Below are 27,771 nucleotides of genomic sequence, written 5' to 3'. Positions count from 1 at the left end.
AAACTCAGTCCAAGCAAAGGAAAGAGTGTGTGTGCATAGTCAGGTCCTAGTCAAGGACGATGGACTTGACTTACACTGGATTTTACTCGGGGTTTACCCCCACTCTCATCTTTTGCTCCAGATTTTGCAGGCCTGTGCTAACTGATCTAGTTGTCAACTTGCTTTGTTGTGGTCTATTCACAGCACCACTACTGGACTCATACTGTTATAGCTTAGGGTCATTAGGCTACTCCTCTACCCCTAATGCTCCAAGGCCTCCTCCAGACCCACACATAGGAGTAACTAATATCCTTATCAGTCCCTACAAGAGGTCCCATATGGTCTGTCTCTGCTTCACCATTAATTATCTGACTAGATCTCCTCATAACCTTCCCATGACTCTGCCTAGCTCCTTGCAATTCTTCACAACCAAAAGATGTGTTCCTGCTCCAGGGCCCATGCACAGGCTGTTTTCTCAGCCTGGAATAATCTTCTCAGATACCCTAGGAGTTTGCTTGCTCACCCCCTACAGCAGTTTGCTCAAGATCACCTTGTCCGTCAGTCCTTTGGGCCACCCCATCTTGAAAACCACAACACTTCATCTTGCTTTTTCACCTGAGTCCTCTGGTTTACTTCCTTATTTTGTTTACTGTTTCCCTTTGCCCTAGAATCCAAACTCCCTGAGCACAGGGAGTTTGGTTATCACTGTATCACCACTACCGAGTCTAGTGCCTGGTACATGCTGGTGGTGGTGAAGATAGAGGCTGAATTTGTTCAATATTTTCTCAGTGAAGGAATAAATGCATGGATAGCTGCAAATACCATGTGCTGAAACCAAACTCGGATCTGGATATTCAGACATGTTAAACAACTCGGGCTCTTGTCTTATAATAATTTAAAGTTTTATAAGTCACAGGCTTGATGTTTAGTAGTGAGGTAGGCAGAGCTGCTCCTGGACCAAGCTGTGCCCTCATGCCATGGGATGTTTTCATCACTCTTGCTCCACAAATTGTATGAGATTTCTTCCTCTCTGCATGCCTCTCTTTTGAATTCTTACTACCAAGATGCAGAGATGGCACTTCAGGTGAGAAAGGCTGTGACATGTCCCCAGTGTTGTCCTTGAAGGGCTTCAGTCTCTCCCCCATCCCTTAACATTTCTCCTTTAACCTCCTCCTCCTGTCTATTTCTTCTCCTGTTTTTCTTTTCTCCACCTTCTCTCCTCTCTTGCCTTAGCTGTCTCCTCCTGCTCTTTCCCTCTGTCTTTCATTTTCCTCTTATTCTTTGCTTCTCCTCTCCCTCCATCTCTTCCTTCCTCCCTCCTCTCCTCTCTGTATCTTCCTTCTTCCCTCTGCTGTCTGAGCACCTAGAGTTTAGTCAATTTACGTAAGACGAGCTGTTTGGTAATACTTGAATACAGGGGAGACACATTGGTGAACTTGGAGAACGTATGGATGAACTCAGAAAAGGGAAAGTCCTTCAAAGAGAAGATGAGCACCTGCTTGATGAATGAGTGTCTGGGTGGCTCTACAAGTATGTTTGAGGCCATCTAAGTGGCTGACATCATGACATCATAAGCAAAGGAAAAGAGGCAGGAACAAGCTTGGGGCTTCTGGGAGTGCTATGAGACCAGTCTGACTGAAGCTGACAGCTTTTATTTGAGCTTATAGGGAAAGGGAGAAAAGATTAACGATGGCCCCTCTGAATTTAGAATATTCTCTTCCATCATTCTCACATTGTTTCCTTATCTCTTCAAAGCAACCTAGATCTTCATGCGTTTTTATTTAAAGGTTTATTTATTTACTTGAAAAAACAGCGATAGAGAGAGAGGGAGAGACAGAGACCTTCCATCTGCTGGTTCACTGCCCAGATGCCTGCAAAACCCAGAAGCCAGCAGTCAGGAACTCCATCTGGGTCTCTTAATGTGTGGCAGGGACTCAAGTACTTGCCCATCTCCTACTGCCTTCTCAGGTGCTTTAGCAGGAAGCTGAATTGGAAGTAGAGAAAATGGGACTCAAACCAGCACTCTGATATGGGACGCAGGTATCTCAAGCAGTGGCTTAAACCACTGCACCACAACACCTGCCTCTGCTTCCATTTTTTTAAAAGAATTATTTTTTAAAGCCACACACACACACACACACACAGAGAGAGAGAGAGAGAGAGATCTTCCAAATACTAGTTCACTCCCCAAATGGCTGCAATGGCTAGAGCTGGGCCAGGCTGAAGCCAGGAGCCAGGAGCTTCATCTGAGTCATCCACATGGGTACAGGGGCCCAAGCCCTTGGGTTGTCCTCCACTGCATTCCCAGGTGCATTGGCAGGGAGCTGGGTCAGAAATGGAGCAACCAGGACTTGATGCTCAGCACCGCAGGAGGTGGCTTGACCCTCTCTGCCACAAAACCAACCCCTGCATGCATGTTTTATAAGAGACTAATTGCTAGTTGATCCTGGTGAGCTTATGCACTGGCATATTCACAGAACTCAGCAGCCAAAAAGTACTGGTTGAAATGGGTGCAATTGAATCTATGTATGACTGGGGGAAGGTAGAGTAACTATATCCCAGGCCTCATAATGTTTTAAATCAACATCCTCATCACTTCTGGGTGTTAGGGATTCTTGCCTAGCATACTCCCTTCTCTCTTTGAATTTAGATGACTGAAAATAATCAGGTCCTAACATTGCCTCAGCAGTTTTCTTAGGCTTCTATTGTTCTATCCTTGATGAGATTAGCTGCTCAAGTCACCCAACAAGAAGTTTTTATTTTAATCCACATGTGTTCATGTAAGCCCAGCCTAATTCTATTTCCTCATGGTTTAGGGCTTTATTAATCTACGTCAAAATTTAAAATTCTTGCGCAAGCTTGTAAAATGATGATTACAGTCATGGACCCAGGGAGTTCAGTTGTTTTTGTTGAACCTTTCATCTTGTTGAGCTGTCTTCCCAGCGGCAGTCCCAGCAGAATTAAGACCCTCTTGGGACCCAGAGCGGGACCTGGCACTGAGGTAATGCACATTTGCTCGTTGAACACATTCAGGGATTGGTCTACAGAGGGTTTTCCTGTCTGTGACTCCCCAAGCAACAAACCCTTGAGAGATCAGCCCCAGAACCCACAGAATCCTCGGCAGTGATTTTTCTTTTGGCACAGAGGGAGTATTGGTAATGTAAGGAACAGACCAGGGAGGAGTATGGAGCATCTAAATAAAGTGGTCACGTTGGGGAAGCAGGAACAGCAAGCCTGTAGATAAAAGAGCTGGTGTTATGTCATTAAAGGTTAAGATGCAGCTACTGGACTGGGATAAACTCACGTGCAGAGGATAAGTGGTTAATGTAATTGAGAGGTCACAGTCTCTTGTCCTCTGCAACCTGGTACAGAGGGCTCTGCTTGCACTTCCAGGCTACGCAGACTTGCAGGAAGTCAGGACTCTGCAAGGGTCTCTGTTCACAGGTCTCTCATCTTAGGTATGCCTGGACATCAAGCCATACACAAGGCCTTTTGCCTGCAATTTTGAGGTAAGTGATGGGGAAAATGCTCTATTCCCCAGAAAAGCTTGCTAGAGTCATGCATTTGGAGAGCAATTGAGTAGCTCCTCAACCATGAATAAAAATGGTTCTTTGATTCCCATTCAGCAATTTCTACTTCTATTGTTTGGAAAGAAGTTGGAAATCCCTAGCCTTCAACTTTGGTTAGATTGGCCTGAAATGCTTGCAAATAAGCCCAAAGACCAGCATTTGGAGAGCAGAGTATCACTTGAGGATGAGGGGGAGGTAGATTTTTTTTTTTTGACAGGCAGAGTTAGACAGTGAGAGAGAGAGACAGAGAGAAAGGTCTTCCTTCCGTTGGTTCACCCCCCCCCCCAAATGACCGCTACAGCCGGCACACTGTGCCAATCTGAAGCCAGGAGCCAAGTGCTTCCTCCTGGTGTCCCATGCGGGTGCAGGGCCCAAGCACTTGGGCCATCCTTCACTGCCTTCCTGGGCCACAGCAGAGAGCTGGCCTGGAAGAGGAGCAACCAGGACAGAATCTGGCACCCCAACCGGGACTAGAACCCGGTGTGCCGGCGCCGCAGGCAGAGGATTAGTCAAGTGAGCCACGGTGCTGGCCAAGGGGATAGATTTTACATATTGAGATATTCTGTGAATTCTTTCTCCCTAAAGTGAAATCTCTGGCATCTTGGTAGTAAGAAGCCTAGACAAGGAGCAACAGAAAAAAAGCAAGTGTGCAAAGAAAATACACGGAACATATGAAGACAAATTTTAGTGGCCTCACAGTTTTATTCAAGACCAACATTGCCTATTTCACCTTCAAAGCATCAGGTGTGTTATTCATTGGAAGAATCTAAAAATTTTTTAAGATAAAAGCCTGGGATGGTGAGCAGCTCTGAATATCCTGGCTTGCATTTGGTTGGAATGGACAATTGTTTGCAACTCCTGACTGGTTTATTGATGTGAGTCTTTATATTGTTGGCTCCAAACACACATGGATCATAAGAGGGCCAGAAGAGTAGTGGTTTTCATTAGTTCAGACTTATTTTCAGATACGCTGTGTGTGTGTGCATGTGTATTGTCTATGGTGCCTATGGTTAAAGGGCATTTTATTCATGAGCTGATGCAAAGGAACTGGGGGCTCTGTCTTGTTCTATGTTTTCATCTACTCTGGGGTCTAGGTGGGGAAGTATTCAAGGGTATTTTTTCCACAAACCCAAGGCCACAAAAGTCTAGAAGCCACACATCTAAAGAACTTTGTTGCTAGGAATTAGGTTCACTCAGATTTTTCAAGAAAGATGGATTCAGGTTTTTTTTTTTTTTTTTCAAGTTTGTAATTTTGTGGAGCTGGTGCTGTGGCATAGCAGGTAAAGCTGCCACCTCCAGTGCTAGCATCCCATATGGGCGCTGGTTCGAGTCCTGGCTACTCCACTTCCGATCCAGTTCTCTGTTATGCCCTGGGAGAGCAGTAGAAGGTGATCCAAGTGGTTGGGCCCCTGAACCCATGTGGGAGACCTGGAAGAAGCTCCTGGTTCTTGGCTTCGGTTCAGCGCAGCTCTGGCCATTGCAGCCATCTGAGAAGTGAACCAGTGGATGGAAGACCTCTCTCCCTCTCTCTCTCTCCCTCTGCCTCTTTGTAACTCTGCCTCTCTTTTTTTAACTCTCTCTCTCTCTCTCTCTCTTTTTTTTTTTTGACAGGCAGAGTGGACAGTGAGAGAGAGACAGAGAGAAAGGTCTTCCTTTTGCCGTTGGTTCACCCTCCAATGGCTGCCGTGGTAGGTGCACTGTGGCCGGCGCACCGCACTGATCCGATGGCAGGAGCCAGGTGCTTCTCCTGGTCTCCCATGGGGTGCAGGGCCCAAGCACTTGGGCCATCCTCCACTGCACTCCCTGGCCACAGCAGAGAGCTGGCCTGGAAGAGGGGCAACCGGGACAGGATCGGTGCCCCGACCGGGACTAGAACCCGGTGTGCCGGTGCCGCAAGGCGGAGGATTAGCCTAGTGAGCCACGGCACCGGCCATCTGCCTTTCAAATAATAAATAAAGAAATCTTTTTAAAAAGTTTGTAATTTTGTGATCAAAATAAGAGCAGTGGAAAAGTAAAAGAGAAATGATGGAAGACACACTCCAGGGAGGTCCCAGGAATTTCCTCAGGAAAGGAACTATTGTAGCAGCCAGGCTAGATTGAGATAAGAAAAAGGAAAATACCACATTGGCTAACAGTTTCTTACCATGGAACTGGGAAAGAGGAAAATATTCAAATTGGTGGAGGTGCACCCAGAGTGATAGGGGAGAAAAGGCAACAATAGTAAGCATATTTGTAGCATCGACTGGGTCAGGCATTGTTCTACAAGTTTTATATATATTGGTTATTTTTCCAAAAAACCCTAGGAGATAGATACTAATATTATATTTATTTTATGAGTGAGGAAACTGAGGCACAGAGAGATTTAAGTGACTAAGCCAAAGTCATATTGTTGGTGAGCAGTTATGATAAAATGGGAAGTATGTATTTGGTCCCATTCCCAAGTCCTTGGTTCAGAGCAACTAAAACCTTTTTAATTTCCTGAGTAACGGGGCTGATAAGAGTGTCTTTTGTTCTTATGAAGTGACTCTTGGCGGGCCAGTGGATAGTTTCAGAATGGGGGCTTGTTGCCAGGAAAACCAGCCCTTGATTAGGAGCTTGGAACTTTCAACCCCACCCCAAGCTCTGAGGAAGGAAGAGGGGATGCACAGTGAATTAACCACCCGTGGGTAATGATTTGATCACTCTTGTCTATGTAATGAAACCTTCACAAAATCCCTGAATAATGAGGTTGGGGAGCTTCGGGTTGAAGAACACATACACATGCAGGGATGCACCCTAATTTCTCTGGGACAAAATCTCCTGCTCTCAAGATCTTTCTGGGTTTCACTCTATGTACCTATCTGTCCATCTGGCTATTCATTTCTATCCTTTATAATAAATGGATAAGTGTTGGTAAAGTGGCTTCCTGAGTTCTGTGAGCCATTCGGAAAAATTATTGAATCTAAGCTTGGGATTGTGGCAACTCCCAACATGTAGTGGTCATCAACATCATGAGACCCAATATTGCTGCTAGTGCCTTAAAAGTCCTGTGGGATTTTGCCTTTAAATACACGCCAGGCAATTTCATTATCAGAACTGAATTGGAGTGTTTGACACCAAAAGGCATCTGAGAGTTAGACAATTGGTGGGTGTGGGTAGGAATCTCTCATCTGGTGTCAGAAGAAACTGGCATTAGTGGATCTTGAAGTCTGGTCTGTGCAGGCTGGCTTTTAAGATCTTAGGCAACAAACTATACATATCCAGGAAGTACCCAAAGCAACTGATAAGAAGCCAGCAAGGAGAGTACTTGTGGATGACTCAAAAGATTCACTAGAAGAAAAACAAGAAATGTAAATACTTTTGAGAGGGAAAAATCAGGAAGGCCAGGGAAAAATACTTCACAAATCATGAATGTATTTCAACACAGAAATTATTTTGTGTAGGGAAATAGGCAATGTGTTCTGAAGTTTAGCTCAGGAGATGGGGCTCTCAGGGAGGGGTCTTGGGAGGGTGGGAACTCACTACAGACGAGCCTGGTAAGATGGCAGTGACTGACCCTGTGTGTGGTAGTGATGGAGAGCACCCTTGTATATAGCGTTTCTTCATTCAAAGAATAAAAGCTGAAGGGAACTGACCTTAACTATGGAAGCTTTGGATAGATCCAGAATTCTTAAAAAGGAAATCAAAATCAAATTTGAAAATGTATGTTGGGATAACAAACGTCTGGGCCCAAAGGCAATGAGAATGGGCTCTGCACAAGACAGAGAAGAGATGCAACTAGGAAATGGAGCAGGCTAGAAAACTTTTTACGTTGTTGACTGTACTTAACCTGGGGAACAATGGGAGAGAACTGTTAGGGGCAAAGCCCAAGGAGGTGGCACAGAGGAATGTTTCCACTATAGCAGCATCAGTTAGTCAAGACCTAGGACTTCAAGGCCAAGGGAAGGGGAGTCTTTTTGGGGAGCAGTACCCAGGGGAAGAAGCCCAGTGTTCTGCAGAATCAACAACAGCCTTTAGGAATTGGAACTCCACTCCAATAGAGACAAAGGGAAAGCTCAGAGGGGGTCATGTGCTGCAGGAATTCCAGAGAAGGAAGTAGCAGAAGTCACAGCGGTACAGGGATACACATATCTAGCATTAGGAGTGCAGGGCTTCCAGGAAACTGGAAATCGAGATACATTTTGAATATGTATATGAATACTAAGGGGGAAGAGGGAGCCTCAAGTAAGCCTGTGGACAAGAGGGAGCCCATTTTGCATTTTTTAATTTTTCACAAAGACATGAATATTTCAAAGGTCATTCTCAGAGAGTGGAGGCAGAAGGCAGAGATTGGATTGTTTCCCCCAGGATATAGGAAGCAGAGTACAGAATTAACCTTTTGCTGGTGGCTTTTTTCTCAATGTGACAGTTGATACTAATCAACTGGCATTGTGAAGGCTGAGATAAAGATCTTATTTTTGCTTTGGCATGTACTTTCTGTCTTTCCTGCTTCCTAACTAAATTGTCAGATCTCTGCTCTAGTCATTCATTAGCGAGAGTCACGCGATACTATGCTCTGAGTTCTAGAAACTTCATTTCACTGTGGGAACCTGGAATTTGCTTGTGCTTTCTAAATTCTGCAGGTAAGGCTAATGCTGGAATTTTGCTCATATTCTAAGTGACTTTATGGAAAACACCAAAGACGAGAGAGATTCAAGGTTGGGCCAATTGAACTTCGGAGGGACTAGAACACCTGCCTCCAGCCCAGTAGAAGAGGGCTCCACTGACGCTGTGGAAAGCAGGCCTGGACTTTACTTTCTCTGGCAATGGCATCAAAGCATTGTGGTAAAGAATGGGCTCAATAGGAAAACAGACAGGGTAGAATTGTAAACTAACACTGCTATGAATTTTTTAAATTATAAGAGAGAGGAAGATTTTATTTTAAGCTTTAATTTCCCTCTGGTTATTTATTAATGGGAGATTCACTTAACAGCCCAAAAGACACTCAGGATCTTCTGTGCTATCAAGGAAGGCATGTGTAACTCTGATGAGCTATGTGGGAAAGCAGATGGGCATCAGGGGAGAGAATGAATTTTGGCTCAGGGTATAGCACAGTGTGGGTACTGGTGAATCGGCTCATCCATGAGCAAGAGCTGCACTGTCTTCTGCAGGATAAACACTTTAACAGTTGTTCAAAGCATGTGCCACTAGGTACTGCCACTGCCACACCATTTGTGATTTCTCTTTCCCCACCCTGCACTGCCCAGGGTGGCCTCAGAAGTCTGCTGTGGTCCAGAGGCCACAGATTCTACTGCGCTGGCCTTGGTGATCAGTACACCTATGCTTTCTTTATGGGAGCAGTGCCCACATGAGGCATGAGAAAATCTTTCCAAGCAGAGAACCATTTTTGGCTCTGGCCCCTGGCTTAGAGATCCAGGTGAAAGCAGGTTCCTGGAGTCAACACTGAAGCTTTCACCAGACTGAGTTCTTGTGTCACCCTCCACACCGGGTATTTCCAGAAGGGGGCTGTGTTCTGGATGGTGGTCTCAAAATTGGTTTCTTTTCTTTTCTTTTTTCCTTTTTCCTTTTTCTTTTCTCATTCCCTTCCCTTCCCTTCTCTTCCCTTCTCTTCCCTTCTCTTCCCTTCCCTTCCCTTCCCTTCCCTTTCCTTTCCTCTCCTCACCTCTCTTCTCTTCTCCTCTCCTCTCCTCTCCTCTCCTCTCCTCACCTCTCCTCTCCTCTCCTCTCCTCTCCTCTCCTCTCCTCTCCTCTCCTCTCCTTTCCCTCTTTTTCCCTTTTCTTTTCTCTTAAATGGGGAAATGAAGGAAATCTCTGAGGATAAGCATGTAGAATTGATAGTTTTGGGGGACTGCTGAGCATATCAAACTTCGCAATTTTATGGCTTTAGATCTGCTAAGGTCTAAATATTGATGTCCTCCTTAATTCATATGGTGTAACCTAAAATACCCTGTGGGATGGTATTAAGAGGAGGAGCCTTTGGATATGATTAATTCATGAGGGCAGATACCTCATGAATGAATTAGTGCCCTTACAAAGAAATTTCGCTTGCCTCTTGTATCACACGAGGACAGAACTACCATTGATGAGCAACAAACCCTCAGCAGACATTAAATCTGTTAGCCTCTTTGTCTTGGATTTTTAGAGCAGTGAAAAAAAATTTCTGTTGTTTGGAAACTACCTGGTCTACGGCATTTTGCTATAGCAACCAGAATGAACTAACACAAGACTCATAACCATCTTGGCTGCCAGAATTGCTCCTTTTAGCCAATAAATAAACATGGAACCACTGTGTGTGTGTGGAGACAAGGCTGCCTTGATGTATACCAGATCTCCCCTCCTGAAGGTCACAGACTTAGTGCTGAGGTCTGAGTTTAGAAGAAATTTGGAGACTGTTGGGGAAGAGGAAGTGTTTCTCCCCCATGTTCATATTTGCATAGAGAAGAAGGTTCTTCACTTCTTCTCCCCTGAAGGCAGTGGATTGAATTTCTCTGGACCCTGTTAGACCCTTTCTCAATATTGCCACTGATGAGTAATCAAGGCAAGTCCGGAATGCTGACTGGCAAGGCTTTCATTGGGAGTGTGTCCAGTGAATGAAACAGCTATATGGGCTTATCTCTTGGTCTCACTTCTCCATCACTAGGTGTGATAGAGATGGCCAGCTGTCCAAAGGAAATGGTTCGCTGGCCAAGGACTGCTTTCCCAGCACCCAGCTAACCCCACCCCTAACCTTTGCATTTAGGAATATGAGTGGCAGAGAGGTCTTGGTCAAGGCTTTCAAGAAGTGAGTGAACCAGCTCCAGTTCCACGTGGGGGGATACAAATATCTGAAAGATTGTCAAGCCTGCACGTGGAAGGAGCTAGACCCCTGAATCATTGTCTAGAGAAGTGGCACTCTGACCAGCAACATTTGCTGTAGCTTATTAATGCCTAGGAAGGAAACAGACAAGCACCACATTTGAGGCATTATGCACTTCTGTTCTATTTGTGATGACAGTGTACTACCACTGTAAGTGTTATACTGGGGTTGGGGGACATTTAGGGTTTCACTTCTCCAATCACCTGAAAAAGGAAGTAGTCTGAGCCCATCTTGCTCCTAGAAGTGTTCTAATATTTACGTTGCAAGAAGGAGTACAGGGTCCCTCTTTTGGCCAGCCTTAGGGGATAGCTTTATTCTTCTGAAGCCATTGGGCACTTATCTTGTCTAATCCTATCAAAAGTTATTACTTTTATCCCCATTGACTCTCCATTCCTTTGATCTAGTTTTTATTGATTAGAATTGTGACTGGGATGGGGGTGGTGGTGAGTGACTGGAACTTCAACTTTCTATACATACCTGTCTAATAGGGGCTCTGAACAGAGCCTCTCTCCCCTAGAATTTATGGCATAAAAATGGGAAAAAGTGCACAATACTACTAGAGAAACATCAAAAGCCAGACAGGACGTTGCATCCTGCGCCATGGGTAAGAAGATAGGTTAAAGTCTGGGGCAGACTTAGGCATGAATTCCAGCCAGAATACTTGAGATACCTAACCGTATAATACACCATAACCTCAGAGGTCAGGGGCATAGTGTGAATGTCGACAAATGTTGGGATCGATGCTTTTATGGGTTGGCAGACCTAAGAAATGGCAGGAGTGTCAATCTGTCAGGGTGACATCTAGCATGCTTCTGAGACCCCACAACTGAGTATTATTTGTAACCCAGATTTCTTCCCCTGAAATATCTCTTGGACACCACAATTTTCCTTATGACCAGATTACAGCTGATAAAGAAGAAAACAGAAGCAAACAGCCATGACTTAGGAACTTAGCAGTTATTCTGGAAAATATCTGGCATCTCTTTTATGTGGAGCTTGGTGGATGGCTGCACTCCTAGACAAGCAGACAAGATGGATGCTGTGCTACCCTGTAGTGCAGCTAATGTGTGCTCACAAATGATCCTTTTTTCTTTTCTTCTTTCCTTTCTCCTTTCCTCTCTCCTTCTCTCCTTCCCATTCGGCCCTCTCTCCTTCCTTCCTATCTCAAGGCTAAGGCAGGTGGTCCACGTGGTCTTTGCTCCACTGCCATGGTATGCAGACCTTGAAACTCTTATTAGGGCCACAGTACAAGCCACAATACACACTAATCCAGGCCTACTTTAGGGGAAGAGAAATTTCCAGCATATGAGAGAAGAAACTTGCACAAAATACAAATATGGTATGTTTTTTTTGCAACAAAAGAAACTATTTATTTGGAATATGCATTACCAGTACAAATTAGGAGACTGTAAAACCTACACCGTGTTAGTATCATTAGAGAACACAAAAGTTCAGTTGGAATCAAAAGGGACAGAAGCCTGTGCTCTCACAGAAGCAGAAAAGCTTAAACTTTCAAAAACCAAAACAGAGCAGAGCTTTGCAGGTTTATATTCGGAATAATAAGGAGGGGAGGGGGAGGGGGAGACTAGAACCCACAACCAAAGGAAAGCACTTCCAAACGAAACCGCCCAAGGCAAGAAACAAAGTAATAAGAGAGAAAAGGAGGAAAACATTGAATGTTTTATTTATTTTAACAAAAGAAAAAAAGTTTACAAAAAATAAACGATTCCAGAAAGCTTTGAGCTAGGGATTGAAACCATGAAGGTGATGTGAAAAGCTCGTCTTTATCTCGTTAGGACTTAAAAACAAGAGCACAAATGTTTGAGTAGAAAGACTTCCCAAAGTGTCACTTCACAATGCTGCCTTCATTCTTCACTTGTTTGTTCCTTACATTGTGGATGCTTGCTAAACACCTTCTCCAACGAGAGATGCTGAAAATTAAACATCTTCCAGGTAGTACTGCTTTCTTTCTTCCTATAACTAATAACAACATTCCGAATCAAGTCAGCTTTGCAATTTGCTTTAAGCAGCTACCTAAATTGGCGTTAAGTAACAGTCATCCTGGCAGGAAACCAAACACAACTTTTCAGCATTAAAACTACAGTGCTGAGTCTCGTTAAGCATGGCACCAACCCTTCATCCAAGTCAGGACTCAATGGATCAGCAGGCAGACTGGCCCCAGTGTCTGCATCCTGCACGTGTTCTACTTAGCCAATGGTGCCGGTGATACCAGGCTTACCCGTGGGATTCCTCTGGAAGATGAATCCTGTCTCATTGGAAAAGGCTTCACAGATTGTTGTTATTAATCAGGGAGAAAGAAAAGAAAGCACTTGGTTATGACACTGAGAACCGACACAGGCGAACACCTTCTCCTACAGGATAACAAGTGTGTCCTGATTTGAATTTTTCAAGGGCCACAAGGAGAAGCAAGTGCCTGGTTTTATTTTTCTCAGGGACTGTGAGAGAACCACACATTTGGGAAATGTAGGTCAGCATTGAGACATCCACATGGGCCTTCTCTTTGTTTTTGACGTCAACTGAATTCTAAAGCAAAGTAGGAGGAAGCTGCCTACTATACCAGTGTCATCTTTTCACATCACCTCATATACATTGTAAGGAATAAAAACAGCAAGATCATAATCCTGACAATTAAAAAAAAAAGCCCCCCCATAAACAAACCAAAAATAACACAAAACAAAAACATATTTTTTTTTGTATTTTTAAGAGCAGGAATAAGAAAAGAAAAGAATTTATTTCTGGGTCTCAAAGTTAATAAACATAATAACGTGTTAGGTTGTACCTATTAAGCTCACTATTCCAACCTTTTTTTTTTAGTTTACAAAATGAATTACTGTCACTTTTAAACATTGTGAAACAAGAAATGGATGTGCACAACTCGACACTTTTCTAGCATTCTTGAACTAATTCACAAATGCAAGAAAATAAAAGAAAAATGGGGGAAATGATGAATGTAGGTAGTTTGGTGTTAAAAACTAATGTAGGAATGATGCGCATTGTCACAGAAAGAAAGGGGAAAAGTCCCCATCCTGTTTTGCGTGCTATGAGGGTCATTTTTAAAATTTTTATTATAAACACTATTAAATTCAGACCGCTTTTTTGGTTTTTTTTCTTTATCTGAATATACAAGAACATTCATTATCAAATGTTCATCATCAATACTACAAAGAACGAGACACAAGTCGCAAGAAACAATGGAAAATGTTAATAAAGCTGAAAGAATCGTTGAGTATTTTTTTGTTTTTTTTTTTTAAGTTTTTTTTTAAATTTGAGTTTCTGTAGTTTTATCTTTTTTGGTATCGAAGTCAGGTTTTTCTGGGCAGAAAAACAAAAGCAGACAGAAAGAGGGAATAAAGATATTTGTGAGAAAAGGCAACCAGCAAATAAAGAGCAATCACCACAGCAAAATAAAAAAATAAAATAAATTGAAAGAAGGTGTCACTTGGCAAAAGTACTGCATGGGAATTAATTCCACACCAGGGGGAGGAGTTAGGAGTAGAAAGGGGAAATACTGAAGAGTCACAAGGTGGGTAAACCCAGGGTCTAGCGTCCTTTCTCAGGGGAAATCTGCTGTCCGGGAAAATGGAGCGCTCCCACTTTACTAGAAAACGGAGGACTCCCAGGGCACATGTTGTTTCTACAGGAAACAGCCCAGAGGCGGGCTCTTTCCACCCCCACTCTTCAGCTGCCGTGTTCTCCTGCTTCCTGTGGCCGCCATGTTGGGAGTGAGCGAGAGCATGAAGGGAAGGCTGTGGGACGGTACTGGCTCTTCAGAGGACTGAGTGACGTGCTGGCTGGGGCAGTGGTATGCGAGGTAATCGTCAGTGCAAACTACTGCGGGGAGAGAAACCGCCTGTGCAAATGCAGCACTGCTCCGGTCCTTTTCATTAACTTAACGTGGCCACAACTCAGTCCAAATCTGGAGTTACCCTTGTTTCCAGTGCACCCCTCCACCCGCTCTTTGCTTTAATCCCTTTCCTACTTTGCTCCAACTCAATCGAATGTGCTCCACTCATGTTCCTGCGTGAGTCACCTTAAGGCAAAGTTTTTCACTGGTTCTATGCACTCCAGAGTTGTACAAAGATGCTCCTTCTAGGCCCCTCTTCTTCTGGTCCTGTTCTGATCAGGGCACAGGTCAGCAGACACTGTCTTTCTAGGGCCCTCAGTCATTACATTTTGCTAAATATTTATAGTTTCTGAATACATATCCTTGGGCGTCTCAAGTATCCCCAACTTGCCCAAACACATACAGAGGAGTGTTTTCTGTTCATTACTCCCGTGCCTTGTGGAATTTCCATGACTTTTTTTTAAAAGGATCATCCTCACCCCTCAAAGTCTTGTGTCTTTCCCTGGCAGCCTCTCAGACAGAGCAGGTATGACAGGGGACCAAGTACTTACAAGGCCACATATTGGACTCAGGACAAACTAAAAAAGCCATAGCCTATCTTCCTACTTTGGAAGCTTTTCTCTATCCTAAGAGACCAACCAGACCAAAACAATCAAAGAAAAATCAACAATTCTTCTCTTTCTCATCATGGTGATGACATCAGGGTACTGATGGTTAGCAGAGGTTACAATAGGAAAAGCATTTATTGTCCTCATCTAGCATGAACCCGTTTACCTTAGGGAAATTATTTCCCCTGACTTCACATTTACAGATAGGATATGAATAAAATCAATGTCTTCCGTTTCTCACAAGCCTCTTGGTGAGCCAGGCATAGTAATCGCCATTTACAGATAAAAAAAAAAAATTAAGCACCAAGAGCTGTGACCACCAACCACTTAATCAGGTGACAGAGCTGCCACGTTTATTGCTGGCAGAGTTGGTTGGCTGTGAAGAATGTGAGTTTGGACGACAGTCACAAATGGCTTTCTAGTGCCTGCTATCTGCACCTAGGATGTTCCTAGGGAATAAACACCACTGAGCTGGTTTCAATGAAAATATTATCTCCTCTTATCCCACGAGTCTCACATGAAGCTAGCAAAAAGTTTATTTGTACCATGTTCTTACACAACTCTCCCAGAGAAAGAGGCCAAGATCAGGAACACAGTGCCTCATAGCACTTTGGAAAACCTATACCATGTGCCTAACACGAAAACCGAAATAAAACAACCAAATCCATTGTGGACATTGTAGGTACTGTGTGTGGCTCCCTGGGAGCTCCAGAGCTGTAGGAAATCGGAATAGTTAGCACTGGAAATCTGGCCTTCCTTGCCATCAAGTCCCATAACGCCAACCTAGCAAGTGCAAGTGCATGCTGGCAGCCTGCTGGTCCTGGAAGTCCCAGGCACATGCTGTTTCTCTGTGTCAGTGACCGTCACTTAGAGTTGCCAATTCCCTCTGTGGGTCTCATAAGGTGTAGTGCAATGATTACTCATGTAGGTATTTGCCTATGACGTCTTGGAAAAGTGTAAGAAGAGAGTGTGTGTGCCTACATGACTGTGAAGGGGCAGGAGGAGTGTTTCAGACAAGAAGCCTCGACTCCTTAGTGAGGCTTTCATCACCATGCCCAAGTCAGACCTGACTTTGCAATGGGTTCTAAACATTGCTTACTAAGTGAGGAAAGGGTTGTATAGACCGTGCCTCTAAGAGCTGCTGTGGGGCAGATGAGGAAGCCTGTAGGAGCTCTACCCTTGCTGTCCCTTGTGCCCACCCCTGCTGCCTGACTCCCTGCTTGGAATCAGTCTAGGAGAGCTGACACTGCAGAGTGGTACCTTTAGAAGTGCAGCCATGGCAGTCCCCAGTGCATACCTAGAGCTTGGAAGGAAGAGGAGGAGAGTGTTCCAATCAGTACTGTCCCCAGGGAGCAAGAGCAAGAGGAGGCAGGGAGGCCTGGGATGAGTAGGGCAATGTGGCATATTCCTGCTAAGAGGTAGTGAGAGACAGAGAGGGACTGCCTGTCAACAGAGAGGGAGGGATCCGAGTGAGGTAAATTTGGCTCCTCAGACCACCAGCATGAAAACATACAAACACCTTTATTATTTTCTTTGTAGTCTTTTTTTTTTTTCCTCTTTAAATTCCTCTAATTGTTGAAAATATCCTTCAGGGATATAGTAGAGGGCAGGGACCCCGGGCATCTAGGACAGAGGGAAAGGGACAGGGAGGATGTCGGAAACCAGGCTGACAGCTGGAGGCAGGGAAGGGTGGCTTCTACCCAGAAAAAAAAAAAAAGGGAAGAGAGTATAAAGAAGTGTCCAGATTGGCTGAAATAGCATCCCAAAGAAGAGAAGAGAAGGAGACTCTTAGTGTGTTTGCTGATTGCTTCGACCTCCAGTCTGACCGCTTCAGCGTTGGGAGAGAAACCCTCCCTCCTGCCCCTGCCCCAACTGGGGCCCAGGGTCAGCCGGGATGCGATTGCTGGGAGATCAGTTGGAGGTATCAGAGTGAACACTGCCAGGGCCTTCTGTAGGGGAGGTCACTGATGAAGGGGTAGTAGCATCCTGCCAACCTCCATTAGCCTAGAAGGGAAAAAGGGAGAGAAGTCAGTGCTCTGAGATCGGGTGTCCATTTTGAGCAGACAATGACAATGAGGCAATTCGTGTAAAGGACCTAGCCCTGCACCTGGCCCGTGGGGACACTCATCAGATGGGCAGCTAACATGGTGCATGATAATATCCCCCCCACCCTCAAGTGAGTTAGGGTCCTCCCAGAGAGCCTTGGGATTCAGAGTGAACACTTCCCACTGTGTGATGGGTTTATACTTCTCAAGGACTTGCTGGTTCCATCCACATCATCAGTGGAATGATGGCTGCCCTGCAGGTCAAGAGACCCCAGGTTTTGGGCTGATTCTGGCAACAGCTGGATGTTGACAACAAGGAAGCACCTTGCCCTCTCTGGCTTTGACCTTCTCCCTATTTGAAAAGTGAGGTTGACTCAAAGGCTTTCTGAGCTTCTTTCCAGCTCAGAGTGTTCCATGTGTGTATGGAATTCTAGTCCTGTTCCATGACAGGTTTTGTAGAAGATGCTCCTGGGCATTTAATGATGAGTGATATACAACTCATGTCCTCAAGGAGTGGGAGAAGACAAGGCCCACAAATGAACCTAATAAATGGTAGCATGCACCCTGCAGTTGGACAGTGCAAGCAAAGGTGGTATCAAGTCTTGTTGGAGCATCAGAAAATACTTCATGGAGGAGGCACTCTTTGAGGTGGGCCTTGAGAAGTACGGAGGGTGACTCAGGTGAACAGAACAGGTGAAACAATGGTGCCAAGACCATGGGGCCTGGTCTATCTGAATGCATCTCAAGAGGGGATGAGACAGGAAGCAATAGGCTTGACCTACATTCAAGGTCATTTTTCTGAGACTCCAGATCCAGAGGCATCCAAACAATAGAACTGTTCTCCAAGAACCTGTTTAGTGACCACCCCTTTCAAAAATTATCTCCGCAATAAAACAGCTAAGGGTTGATTTGCTACAATGGTTAACTCATATGCATAATTCATGACTGTTTCTCTGTTTTAAAGGACTCACATATAGGTGTATTAAAATGTCTTTTCCCCAATCACTGCGTTCCTTTGGAGTTAATATGCCTCAACTCTGGAAATGTTAATGTGAAACATACCAGGTCCTAGCCATTCCTGGTAAAATATTTTCTACTGTGGTCTCCTCTCATTTTATTCTTTGCAGAATTTGGAGTAGATAGGGCAGGTATCATTACTGCCATTTGTGAGGACCACTGCTTCTACTCAAGTGTGATCCGTAGTACTTAGGAGGGCACTGGACACTTAATCACTACAAATCATCATGTGCAATTTCATTCATAGGAGACCAGATGTGCAGGAGAAAAGCACACTTCTGGGCCCAACTCTGTGACAGAGCACAGGCCTCCAACCTGTGGATCAGACACTTCTCCTCTACCCTTTTCATTTCCATTTGACTTTCTTTTCATTGGCTTATGCAAATGATGCTCCAAATTCCCCAGAATACCCAAGCTTTTAATTCAAAGCAGCTCTCACCAGTTCTTCCGGAATGAGGGCAGGTTTTGTCCACACCTCACTAAAGAGTAGATTTGGATACCGAGGGGGCAAAAGGTCACCCTGGGCAAAGCCAACACACTTCTCAATCATGGGTCAATGGGTAACTGCTCTGAGATCCCAACCTCCCAGCTCTTAATTCAGTTCCCTTGCTCCTCCTGCCCCCTTCTCCAGTGAACATTGTAGGGGGATTGGGTGAAGAACAATGAGGGGAAATGAGAATACTTTCTTTCATAACAAAAGGGTTTTCTGTCTTTTTAGGGCCAAGACTCTGTAGTATAACCAGAATCAAGAACAGAGTTATTCAAATACCTAATGCAGATTTGTCACAAGGGTGCTATCTTAGCCTTTCTTCCCAACCAAGGACTTACATATTCTGTTGTCATTTTTAGTTGAATGAGAATGGTGGCAGTATTTATTTTTCCCCAAAGAAAATCCCTTAATGCAATTTATCTTTTTTATTATAAAAGTATGATATGCTTATCATATAATGTTTGGAAAATAGAGAAGCATAAAAAAATCAAGTAAATAACACCTATAATCCTACTTCTCAGAGATAATTACTGTTAGGATTTTGATATCTGTCTATCCTAATAATCTTTTTATATGTGTGTGTTTACCAGATAGATATTTAGATAGATAGGCTGAGAGACAGCTATGTTGTGAGGGTTTGGAGTATGACTGAATGTGTATGTGAGCTGGGTAGTATGGGATTTTAGGAAACTTGTCAGAGGTTCTTGATGAACAATGGCATAAAACAAAGTAGAGTTTTGGCAAAAAAGAAAAAAAGTCACATATCTTAGAATCAACCTACTATGAGACAAGTAGATAAGGAAGCTCTAGGAAAGCAGTCAGCATTCCTGTCATAGCATATGACATGAAGCAATTTCATTATTTTGCTCACAAATCACCACTAATACTATTATTTAGTCGTGCTTTAATTCCATTAAAATAACAATAAGTGGTGCCCAAAATGAAACCATTAGTAAAGACAATGAGCCTGGTGGCATTTCATTAGGAAGGGATTGACAAGGTAGCCTACACTCTCCAACAATTTCAAGAGATTTCTCGTTGGGACATCTCTGAGCTGAAATAACTGACAGTAGACATCTGATCTCTTTTCTCAAAAAGTCCTGTTTTCTCAGACCAGTACACAAGATGCCAGAGGATATAAAGAACTCACAGATGGTAAAGAATTAGTTCAGCTGATACCAAAACCAGCATTTTAATTATGCTGGTTGGCCTAGTAAGGAATATTATAAAACCTTCTATTGAAAATAAGTGCATTCACCAACCTCTCCAGCTCCCTTTTCAATCCATCAACACACACACACATACGAGCACACACCTCAGATTTGGTGGTCAGCCTCCCTAGAGCTCCCAAGAGCCTTCCGTGTTAGCACTGCAAATCCCATGTTCCAATACACCGCTGTGGTCTGAGTAAAATGAGACTGCTTGTCACCCTACCCCCACCCCTTACTTCTCACCAATTAGGGCACAGTATCCAAGAGGTCGAAGTTAAATAAACACAGGTACTGTGAGGAATAAGCATGCCTGACAATGAGGGGTGGGGAAGAATGCTTTTCTCTGCAGGTGCTTCAGACGGCGGTGCACTGTCTGCTGCCATTGCTGTTACAACCTCCACAAGATCAGAAACTGCAAGCAAATTCAACTTAACCGGGTTTCCTGTAAATCACTTCGGCTGCTTCAGCTGTATCATTCCAGCTTTAATGTAAGACGTTCAGAGGCTGCACTGTCTTGGGAAACAGCTGACCTCGCTTACTGCCACGTTAACCCTGGGGAGCAATTCCTTCCCTCTTCTTCCACTGCGGGCGAATATTAAGTAGGGAACTCTGCCTTTGTGTGTTTATTTATCTCTGGGCACAGTGAGAGTGGAGGATGCTCTCATTAACAACCGTGTGGGGGTGGCGGGAAATAACACTTTTACTTTGATTTCTCTTCTGCACTTCAGCTTCCCCCTTCACTCTCCGATGCACCCTCTCCTTTATAATGGATGCTCTCTTCAAAATGCCAATGTCAGAAACCACGTGGAGGGGTTCCTGGGGTGGGAGGTAAAATCTGCAAAACCAAATGTGCCCTTTTTATCTTTGAACAGATTCCTAATGGAAGAGTCTGTATTTGCACCCAGCTCTACAGATTATTCTGTGGCTTATGGTGCAGGTGCCTGGGAAGCAAGACCCAATTCAACTCTTTTTTTCTTTTTCAAGATTTATTTATTTGAAATGCAGAGCAATGTTTTACTCTCCAAATTCCCTCAACAGCTGGGGCTGGGCTAGGCCAAAGTCAGGAGCCAGGAGCCCCATCTGGGTCTCCCATGTGGGTCGGTAGAGGCCCAAGTATAGGAGCCATTATCTGCTGCCTTCCCAGGTGCATTAGAAGGAAGCAGAGTGGGAAAAGGAGGCAGGACGCTATGCCAGGCACTTCAATATGGGATGTGGGTGTCCCAAGTGGTGTGCTACAATGTCCCTCCCCCATCTCTGCGCAGAATCAAGATGAAGGCTAAGCCACCAGAGCAGAGTGGGCTCATTTTGGAACCTGATGGAGGAGAAGCTAATAGACCAAAAACTCTGACAAAATGCAGTAGGTTACTGATATAGGAAAATATGAATTTTTAAGACACATCAAAGATAGCTGAGAACAAAATATTTTAGGAATAAAAAATGTCTATTTATGGCTTAGCCTAATAAATTTGGCACTGAATTTGATACGCACTAAATGTTGTGAGGACCCCACCTAAAGCATCGTGCAAAGCAGGCCACTCTGAGAAGTAGAGGGAGCTTGTGATGGAGCCATGGATGGGCAACGGCGGGTGGGGAAACCCACATGCCTCCTCCTGACAAAACACAAGAGTCGGAATGGAAGCCCTGGCTTCTGTCTTCTCTGCCACCCTCCTTGAAGCAGAATAGGAGTCGCTTGAGGTTGACTCTCCCTCACTGTTGTGGATCCAGTACTGCTTTTAGACCAAAGCAGAAGCTGCTGGACTGGGAACCGCTTTTCCTATCTCATCTTCCCGCTCTTTCTCTGTGCTTACCTTAACAGCACTCCGTTGATGCAGAGAATTCATCACCTGATGTGACAGCCCAAGTGAGCCTGGCACTAAGAAACTCTCATTTGCAACCCAGAAATACGCTGAGGTGCCACAAACTGGCTGATGTCAGCACTGAGTTGAGCTAGATCTGCATACGGGCCAGATGCCATTACCAGAGATCCTTCAGCACGGGCGAGGCAGTGGACGTGCTCCAGGCCCTCAATCACCCAAGTACTGGCGGGTCCCGCCAAGAAGAGAAAAAAAGACAATCCTCTCTCTCTCTCTCTCGATGCACATACACTTGTGCACACACACACACACACTCACAGCTGCTATATATCAAGGGAGATAATATCAGCACACAGAATAGAGGTCATATCCTAGATCCATCACTGCGTGATCAAGGTAGAACTATGCTTTCTATGTGTTTAACTCTTTCTGAGCATTTGCGAGAGATGCTCTGGAATGAAAAGATGCTACTGCAAAGCCCCCTTAAAGACACCCTTTGATTCAAACTTTCTCCAGGAATATTCACAATGGTAAAGAGATCTGTGCCCTACTGAGGGTGATCTTTCACAGTGTAATACTGAACACATCATCCCTGTTTAAGCTTTCAATGACTTCCCGAGGTGAGGTTCAATGTCCTCACCAGGTCTATAGTATTCTGGACTGTGCTTTTTCTTACCCTAGTAACAAACACTCCTTTTAATGCTCTAGCCACATCATACCCTTTAGAAATCCCCATAGAGTAGCCATCTCCTGCCTGCTTCTTTCCTCTTGAACACAGGCCCCTCATCATCCAATCAGAGCCCACTCACATGTTGGCCCTTTTTCAAGACTGAGCTTAAGGATCCATTCCCCTTGATGTGTCCCTGGCACCATCTCTACTTCCTGCAGGCCACTAGCCCTCTGCATACATCTCTGATTCTGCACCTGGGCTGCCATATTAAATTTATTCTTTTACATCTGCTTCACCTACCAGACCATCACAACAGTTTGTGGAATTTATCTTTGATACATAGTGCCTACCATAGCACAGATTTTGATAAAATTTCTCTTAGATGGACATAGGGAAATATAAATAAACATTTAGAGACATCCATCTTCCATCATGAATGAGGAGAAATATATTCATATGTATGAGGCCCCTGACCACCAGAATTCAGCCTGACTGCATGTACATGGCTGTAGCATCTAGAATATATTCTAAAGACAGAGCAGAGCAGAGCCAAGGTTCTGGGTAACATCCACATGTAGGAAGTGACCTCTTATGAAACTGGCATCAGAGGTATCTGGTACTTTGTGGAGTATCCTGAACAACTATGAATAATATTTCTATTCTTCTGCTTTGTTTTTAGGGAAAACAGTGGAGAAAGACAGTGGGTCCTGCCTGCTGCAGAACCATAAATTAGCACACATTCTTCTTCTTCTTCTTCTTCTTCTTCTTCTTCTTCTTCTTCTTCTTCTTCTTCTTTTTTTTTTTTTTTTTTTTTTGACAGAGTTAGTGAGAGAGAGAGGCAGAGGAAAAGGTCTTCCTTCCGTTGGTTCATCCCCAAAATGGCCGCTATGGCCAGAGCTACGCCGATCCGAAGCCAGGGGCCAGGTGCTTCCTCCTGGTCTCCCATGCAAGTGCAGAGGACCAAGCACTTGGGCCATCCTCCACTGCCTTCCTGGGCCAGCAGAGAGCTGGACTGGAAGAGGAGCAACCAGGACTAGAACCGGCACCCATATGGGATGCTGGCGCCGCAGGCGGGGGATTAACCAAGTGAGCCACAGCGCCGGCCCCAGCACACATTCTTAACAAGGAATGTTCTCCAGAAGGGCACAAGAAGAAGTCACCATTGCTGAACACAGCAGGGATTACACAAATGTATAGAACAGACACAGTCCCAACATGGTCTGCAGGGTCCTTGTCTTCCTAGCTCTTCTCTCCAGGGCTTAGACCTACACGTAGATTTTGCTTCCACCTTGGAGCCACCAGATAAAAATATAGGATACCCCACTGAATTTGACATTTAGCTAAACAATGCATTCTTGGTATAAGTACATGCCATGCAGCATTTTTTTATTTGCTATATCTGACAGCTCTATTCAACAACAGCATGTACTCTCACACAAAGGACCTGTTTATTCTGGCCTAATGTGGAATCGCACACAAGAACTCAGAATCAGTTCTGTTGCTTTTCTTACTATGACCTTTTGTGTCTGTATCTTCATGGAGGAACTACTTCTTTGGGGCCAAGTCAGGTTGACCAAGCCTCTGTTTCATTTGCCTCTATTTATTGTAGTTGCTTTACGACCAAAATAGTGTCTCGCTCTTGGAATGGAATGCTATTTTAGAACCTCAGCTCACCAACTACTTACTCACATTTCCTGCAGTCAATCCCTGCCTTGATTCCTCTCATGCTGTTCAGGCTAGACTCCTTTTTCCACAGCTCTATGACTTCTGAGGGTAGCTGCTCTGACTGCCAGCCACCACTAGGTCAGCCCCTGGTACTTTCACATCATTGTCTCACCACTGCAATCGTGTCTAGTCTGGCTCTCCCACAACCTCTTGAGCCCTGAAATCTTGCATCTAAGTCTGTAGGCTCAAAAAGACCAGCTGTGTGATCAGACATTCTTGGTAGAGAATTGACACCCTGTTACCAAGATACTTGGTATTTAAGCTGCTGCCAAGAAGTAATTGATCTCTTATTGCCAAACTGAGATTCCTTATTCCTCTATCAATAAGTCAAAAGAAAGGTCTGTCTCTTTTCTTCACCTGTCCATCTCATCTGGTCTCTAAGAATCCACATCATCTTCCAAGGCCCAGCTTGATAGCCACCTCCTTACAGATGCCTTCAAGGCACACTACTATCCATTTTCTATAAATTCCAGTTCCATAAACTTTCTGAGTCCTCTTTTTGACATTTAACTATGTGTATCTTTTACTTATTATTTACAGCTCCATGTGAGCACCAGATCTTTTCCACTGTAATCGTTTAGTTTTTAATCCTGCAAACATAGTTTCAATGCCTACCTTGTGCTGCATACTGGGCATATAGTGACAAATAAAACAAATTTAAAAATAATCTGGTTTCCGCTGCCAAGAAGATTACTGTTTTGTGGGAAATAGACATTTGATAAAAGCATCAGAACAACATATGTAGATTCTAGATGGTAATAAACTCTAAGAGCAAGTTCAAAACAGGAACCTCACAGGAAAAGTCAGCCTGAAGGTAGACAGAAAATAGACAAGTAAAGAGCAGGGCAAAAACCCTGGAGGCAGAAAAGACCCCGAGGAGCTGAAAAAGCCAGAAAGAAGGAGCACAGGAACACAGCAGTGAGCAAGCTGGGCTGAGAGTGGAGGGCCCCATCATGCCTGGACTTGCAGACTGCATGGGAGAGCATTGATTTTTATCCTGAATGAGGTGGTAAATCATTCTCCAACAAGCCATCGGAGGGAAAGGATCATGTGTGCTACAGCAGCTGCTTAATTAAGCACTTGAGTTGAATGGATGAAAAATGGAGAACTGGACGCTATGAAGGTTTCCCTGGTTGTCCCCCTGTGCATATGGGGCTGCCTAGCTGCTGGTGCCCATCATGGCTGCACAGTGATGCAGAAGCAGTTAGAACCAGTTCTCTTCCTCGGGACCGTAAACATCTATCGGTACTGAATCCGAGTGTGAACTCTAAGTCTTACTTCTGAGAAGAGGAAACAAGAATTCAGAAACTGGGATTTGCCAAATTGTGCACCCTTTATGTGCCTCAAGGACATTTTGCATTTCAAAATCTGGGGCTATGTTGACAGCGTGAGCCCTTGCTGACACCAAGGGATGTCACCTTCATGGAATCTTGGTCTCATTTGCCAAAGATGCTAGAACTTAGGAACCATAAGACTTGCCTCAGAAAAGTTAGGGGATTTTAACACCATCTGCTACTCAGCTCCATTCTACTTCCTCAACCTGCTGTTGGACAAGACAGGCTCTATTCCTCAGGGGGTATATGTCTGAGGTACCATCATGTGTAGCCCCATCTTGCTAGGTTACATGGTTTATCTTACACCAGCAAGGCAGCGTACTGCTCTAAGATCTGATCCATGTTCACTTGATATGAACATAAGCCCTCTATACTTACAAGTCACCATCTCAAATTTTATCCTGCACTTAGCATAACTATTGTCTGAAAGGGTGCTCGATCAAAATCCAACTGCAAGGCACTATCAGTTCCAACACGGACACTGTGTGCCACCCTGCCAGTCCCCTGGTGCTGCCTGATCAGAGTACACTTGTAGGTCAACTCCAAAATCACGATCTACTTTGGCTCCTTCTTAGCTTCCTGCTTTTCTAATTGCTGTGAAGGCCCAGAATTCACATTCGTACTGTCAAAAGGCACCTGAGACGCAGAGGATGGCTCCAGCTGGATTCTTCCGTAACTGTAACTCAACTAGGACGTGAGTTCCCAGGCTTATGGCAGGACTGCCTTCTCAATTCTGCTAAAATTACAAATAGGACAGCTTCTATGTTCCACAGGCTTATGGGGTCCTTAGACTAGAGCTAAAAACTTAGTTTGCTTTTAGTTAACTTTTCAAAGGTTATCCTGATATCCTGGCAAAGAAAAATAAGCGTAGCTTGATCTAGCTAAAGAGAGGTGTCTTGATACAGAGAAATCTATTTTTATCTGAGTAAACACCCTCCAGAACTGCACAAACCTAAACACACACACACAGGCATAATTTCCACTCACTTTATTATATTCAGACATCTCATGTATGTTCAGCAACTACTCGTAGTTCCTAAAAATGCACACATGCACACGTGCTTACACACACACGCATACACACACAGACTCCGCTCATACTGGAAAAGGGTGGTTCCATAAGACAGACAATTAGGTTTGCCCATAGAGCCAAGCCTAGATAATTCAAGCAAAGGGTATTTTCATTTTCTCCCAGGATAAATCGTTTGATTGGCTGAGTCTCTACAGCCCTGGATTCTTCATTTCATTTTTATAACCTTTGATTTTGCTTTGGCTTTGTTGACAAGGCTATTATTTACTAAGGGTACACACAGAAACTGTATACACATCTTAACGACGAACAGTGGCTACACCTGAGACACGGGCTGCTAGTGTCTGCGACGTGGAGAAGGCCCGCGGCTATTCACCGACACACAGCAAGCTAAACCCCTTACACTTTCCTGACCATCCAAGAGACAGCAATTACCCCAGATTATCAGACCAACAATGACATGCCGCGTAAAGAGAGACACTGAGCCAACTTCACATCCCAAAGACTGGCATATTCAAGTACACTTAGGACATTAATAGCAATTTACGTGCCATCACTGAGACAAAGCCACAAAGGCTCCGCTGGCAGCCTCTTATTTTGAAGCCTATTATTTGTGGGAGTTACAGGCTATAATCACAACAGAAACTTTCAAAACCCTTATCTTCCGTGACGCACCAAATCTATTTCAGAGCCATAATTGCTATGTCACTGGAGAGTTTGCTGCTTAATGCACTCAAATGCCATTTAGTGTTTGCAGGGTCATTACAGCGAACAGAAAAGTGGGGGCAGATACGGTGGGAAGCTGGGGGATACGCAGACAGAGAAGGTTGAGGGGAATGTATTAGAATGGGATGCTGGCCTCTATTGTGTCTAATTTACTTATGGGAGGATATTGTTGACTTAAAAATTCTATTTACTGAAAAATGAGAGCAAGAGATTGAACGTAATCTAAGCACTCAAGAATTCTGACTTCATTTGACACTATCCCAGTGACATCCAGCAGGTGCTAGGGAATGACTGCTTTTATTCTGGGATTTTTATTTAAGTGTAAAGGGGTTTGATTTTTAAAAAAATTGTTTTCTCCTTTGAAATGGTTCCAGAAATCCCTGAACTGCGAATCTTCCTGCTGTACTGTGGGCTTAGGAGGATTCTGTCTATGTGCCGTTATTGAATGAGAAGGGCAGAGCAGATGATGGTGAGATGTCAACATTCAATAACCTAGAAGAATGTGCTACTTTAGAGATGGTAAAAGAAGACACAAGGAGACAGGCAAAGGATCTGAAATAAGAGGAAACATCTGGTCACTCAACAGACCATTTTCCTGGCTGAAGTCTAGCTCAGGTCAGAAGAAAGCCTTGTATGTTGCTTTTCTTTCCTCAACTTGACAAAACACTAGCCAAGGACTTATTTATCTGGCTTACGGTAATAGCAAGCATAGGATAAATCTTCAAAGAAATTTTTAACTGACTAACACATCACTAGGTTGTTTTGGAAAATTCTTAGGTTCGTTTTTATAATCCCAAGTATTTTTATAAAGACCCGAATTATAGAAAATTTCTAGCTAGTTGAGACTGTAGGG

General features: G+C 44.2%; 1 protein-coding gene across 5 annotated transcripts in view; it reads right to left on the bottom strand.

Moving 5' to 3' along the window:
- PBX1 (PBX homeobox 1) overlaps window positions 1-27,771 on the bottom strand; it is a 332,349-nt gene that overhangs the window by 24,926 nt on the left and 279,652 nt on the right. For 2 of the 5 annotated variants that reach the window (XM_062192658.1, XM_062192659.1), the window contains one exon: window positions 11,733-16,860. The exons of 2 other annotated variants lie outside the window; for them this stretch is intronic. In XM_062192658.1, the coding sequence (XP_062048642.1) occupies window positions 16,768-16,860 (93 nt within the window). In that variant the 3' untranslated portion in view covers window positions 11,733-16,767. Of the gene's footprint in view, window positions 1-11,732; window positions 16,861-27,771 lie in introns of those variants that run through there. One more of the 5 variants, XM_062192662.1, reaches the window with a different exon arrangement.

Source organism: Lepus europaeus, chromosome 5 (assembly GCF_033115175.1).
Source record: "Lepus europaeus isolate LE1 chromosome 5, mLepTim1.pri, whole genome shotgun sequence".
Taxonomy (NCBI): Eukaryota; Metazoa; Chordata; class Mammalia; order Lagomorpha; family Leporidae; genus Lepus; species Lepus europaeus.
Note: the sequence above shows the minus strand (reverse complement) of the source record. Positions and strands in the feature narration are given on the sequence as shown.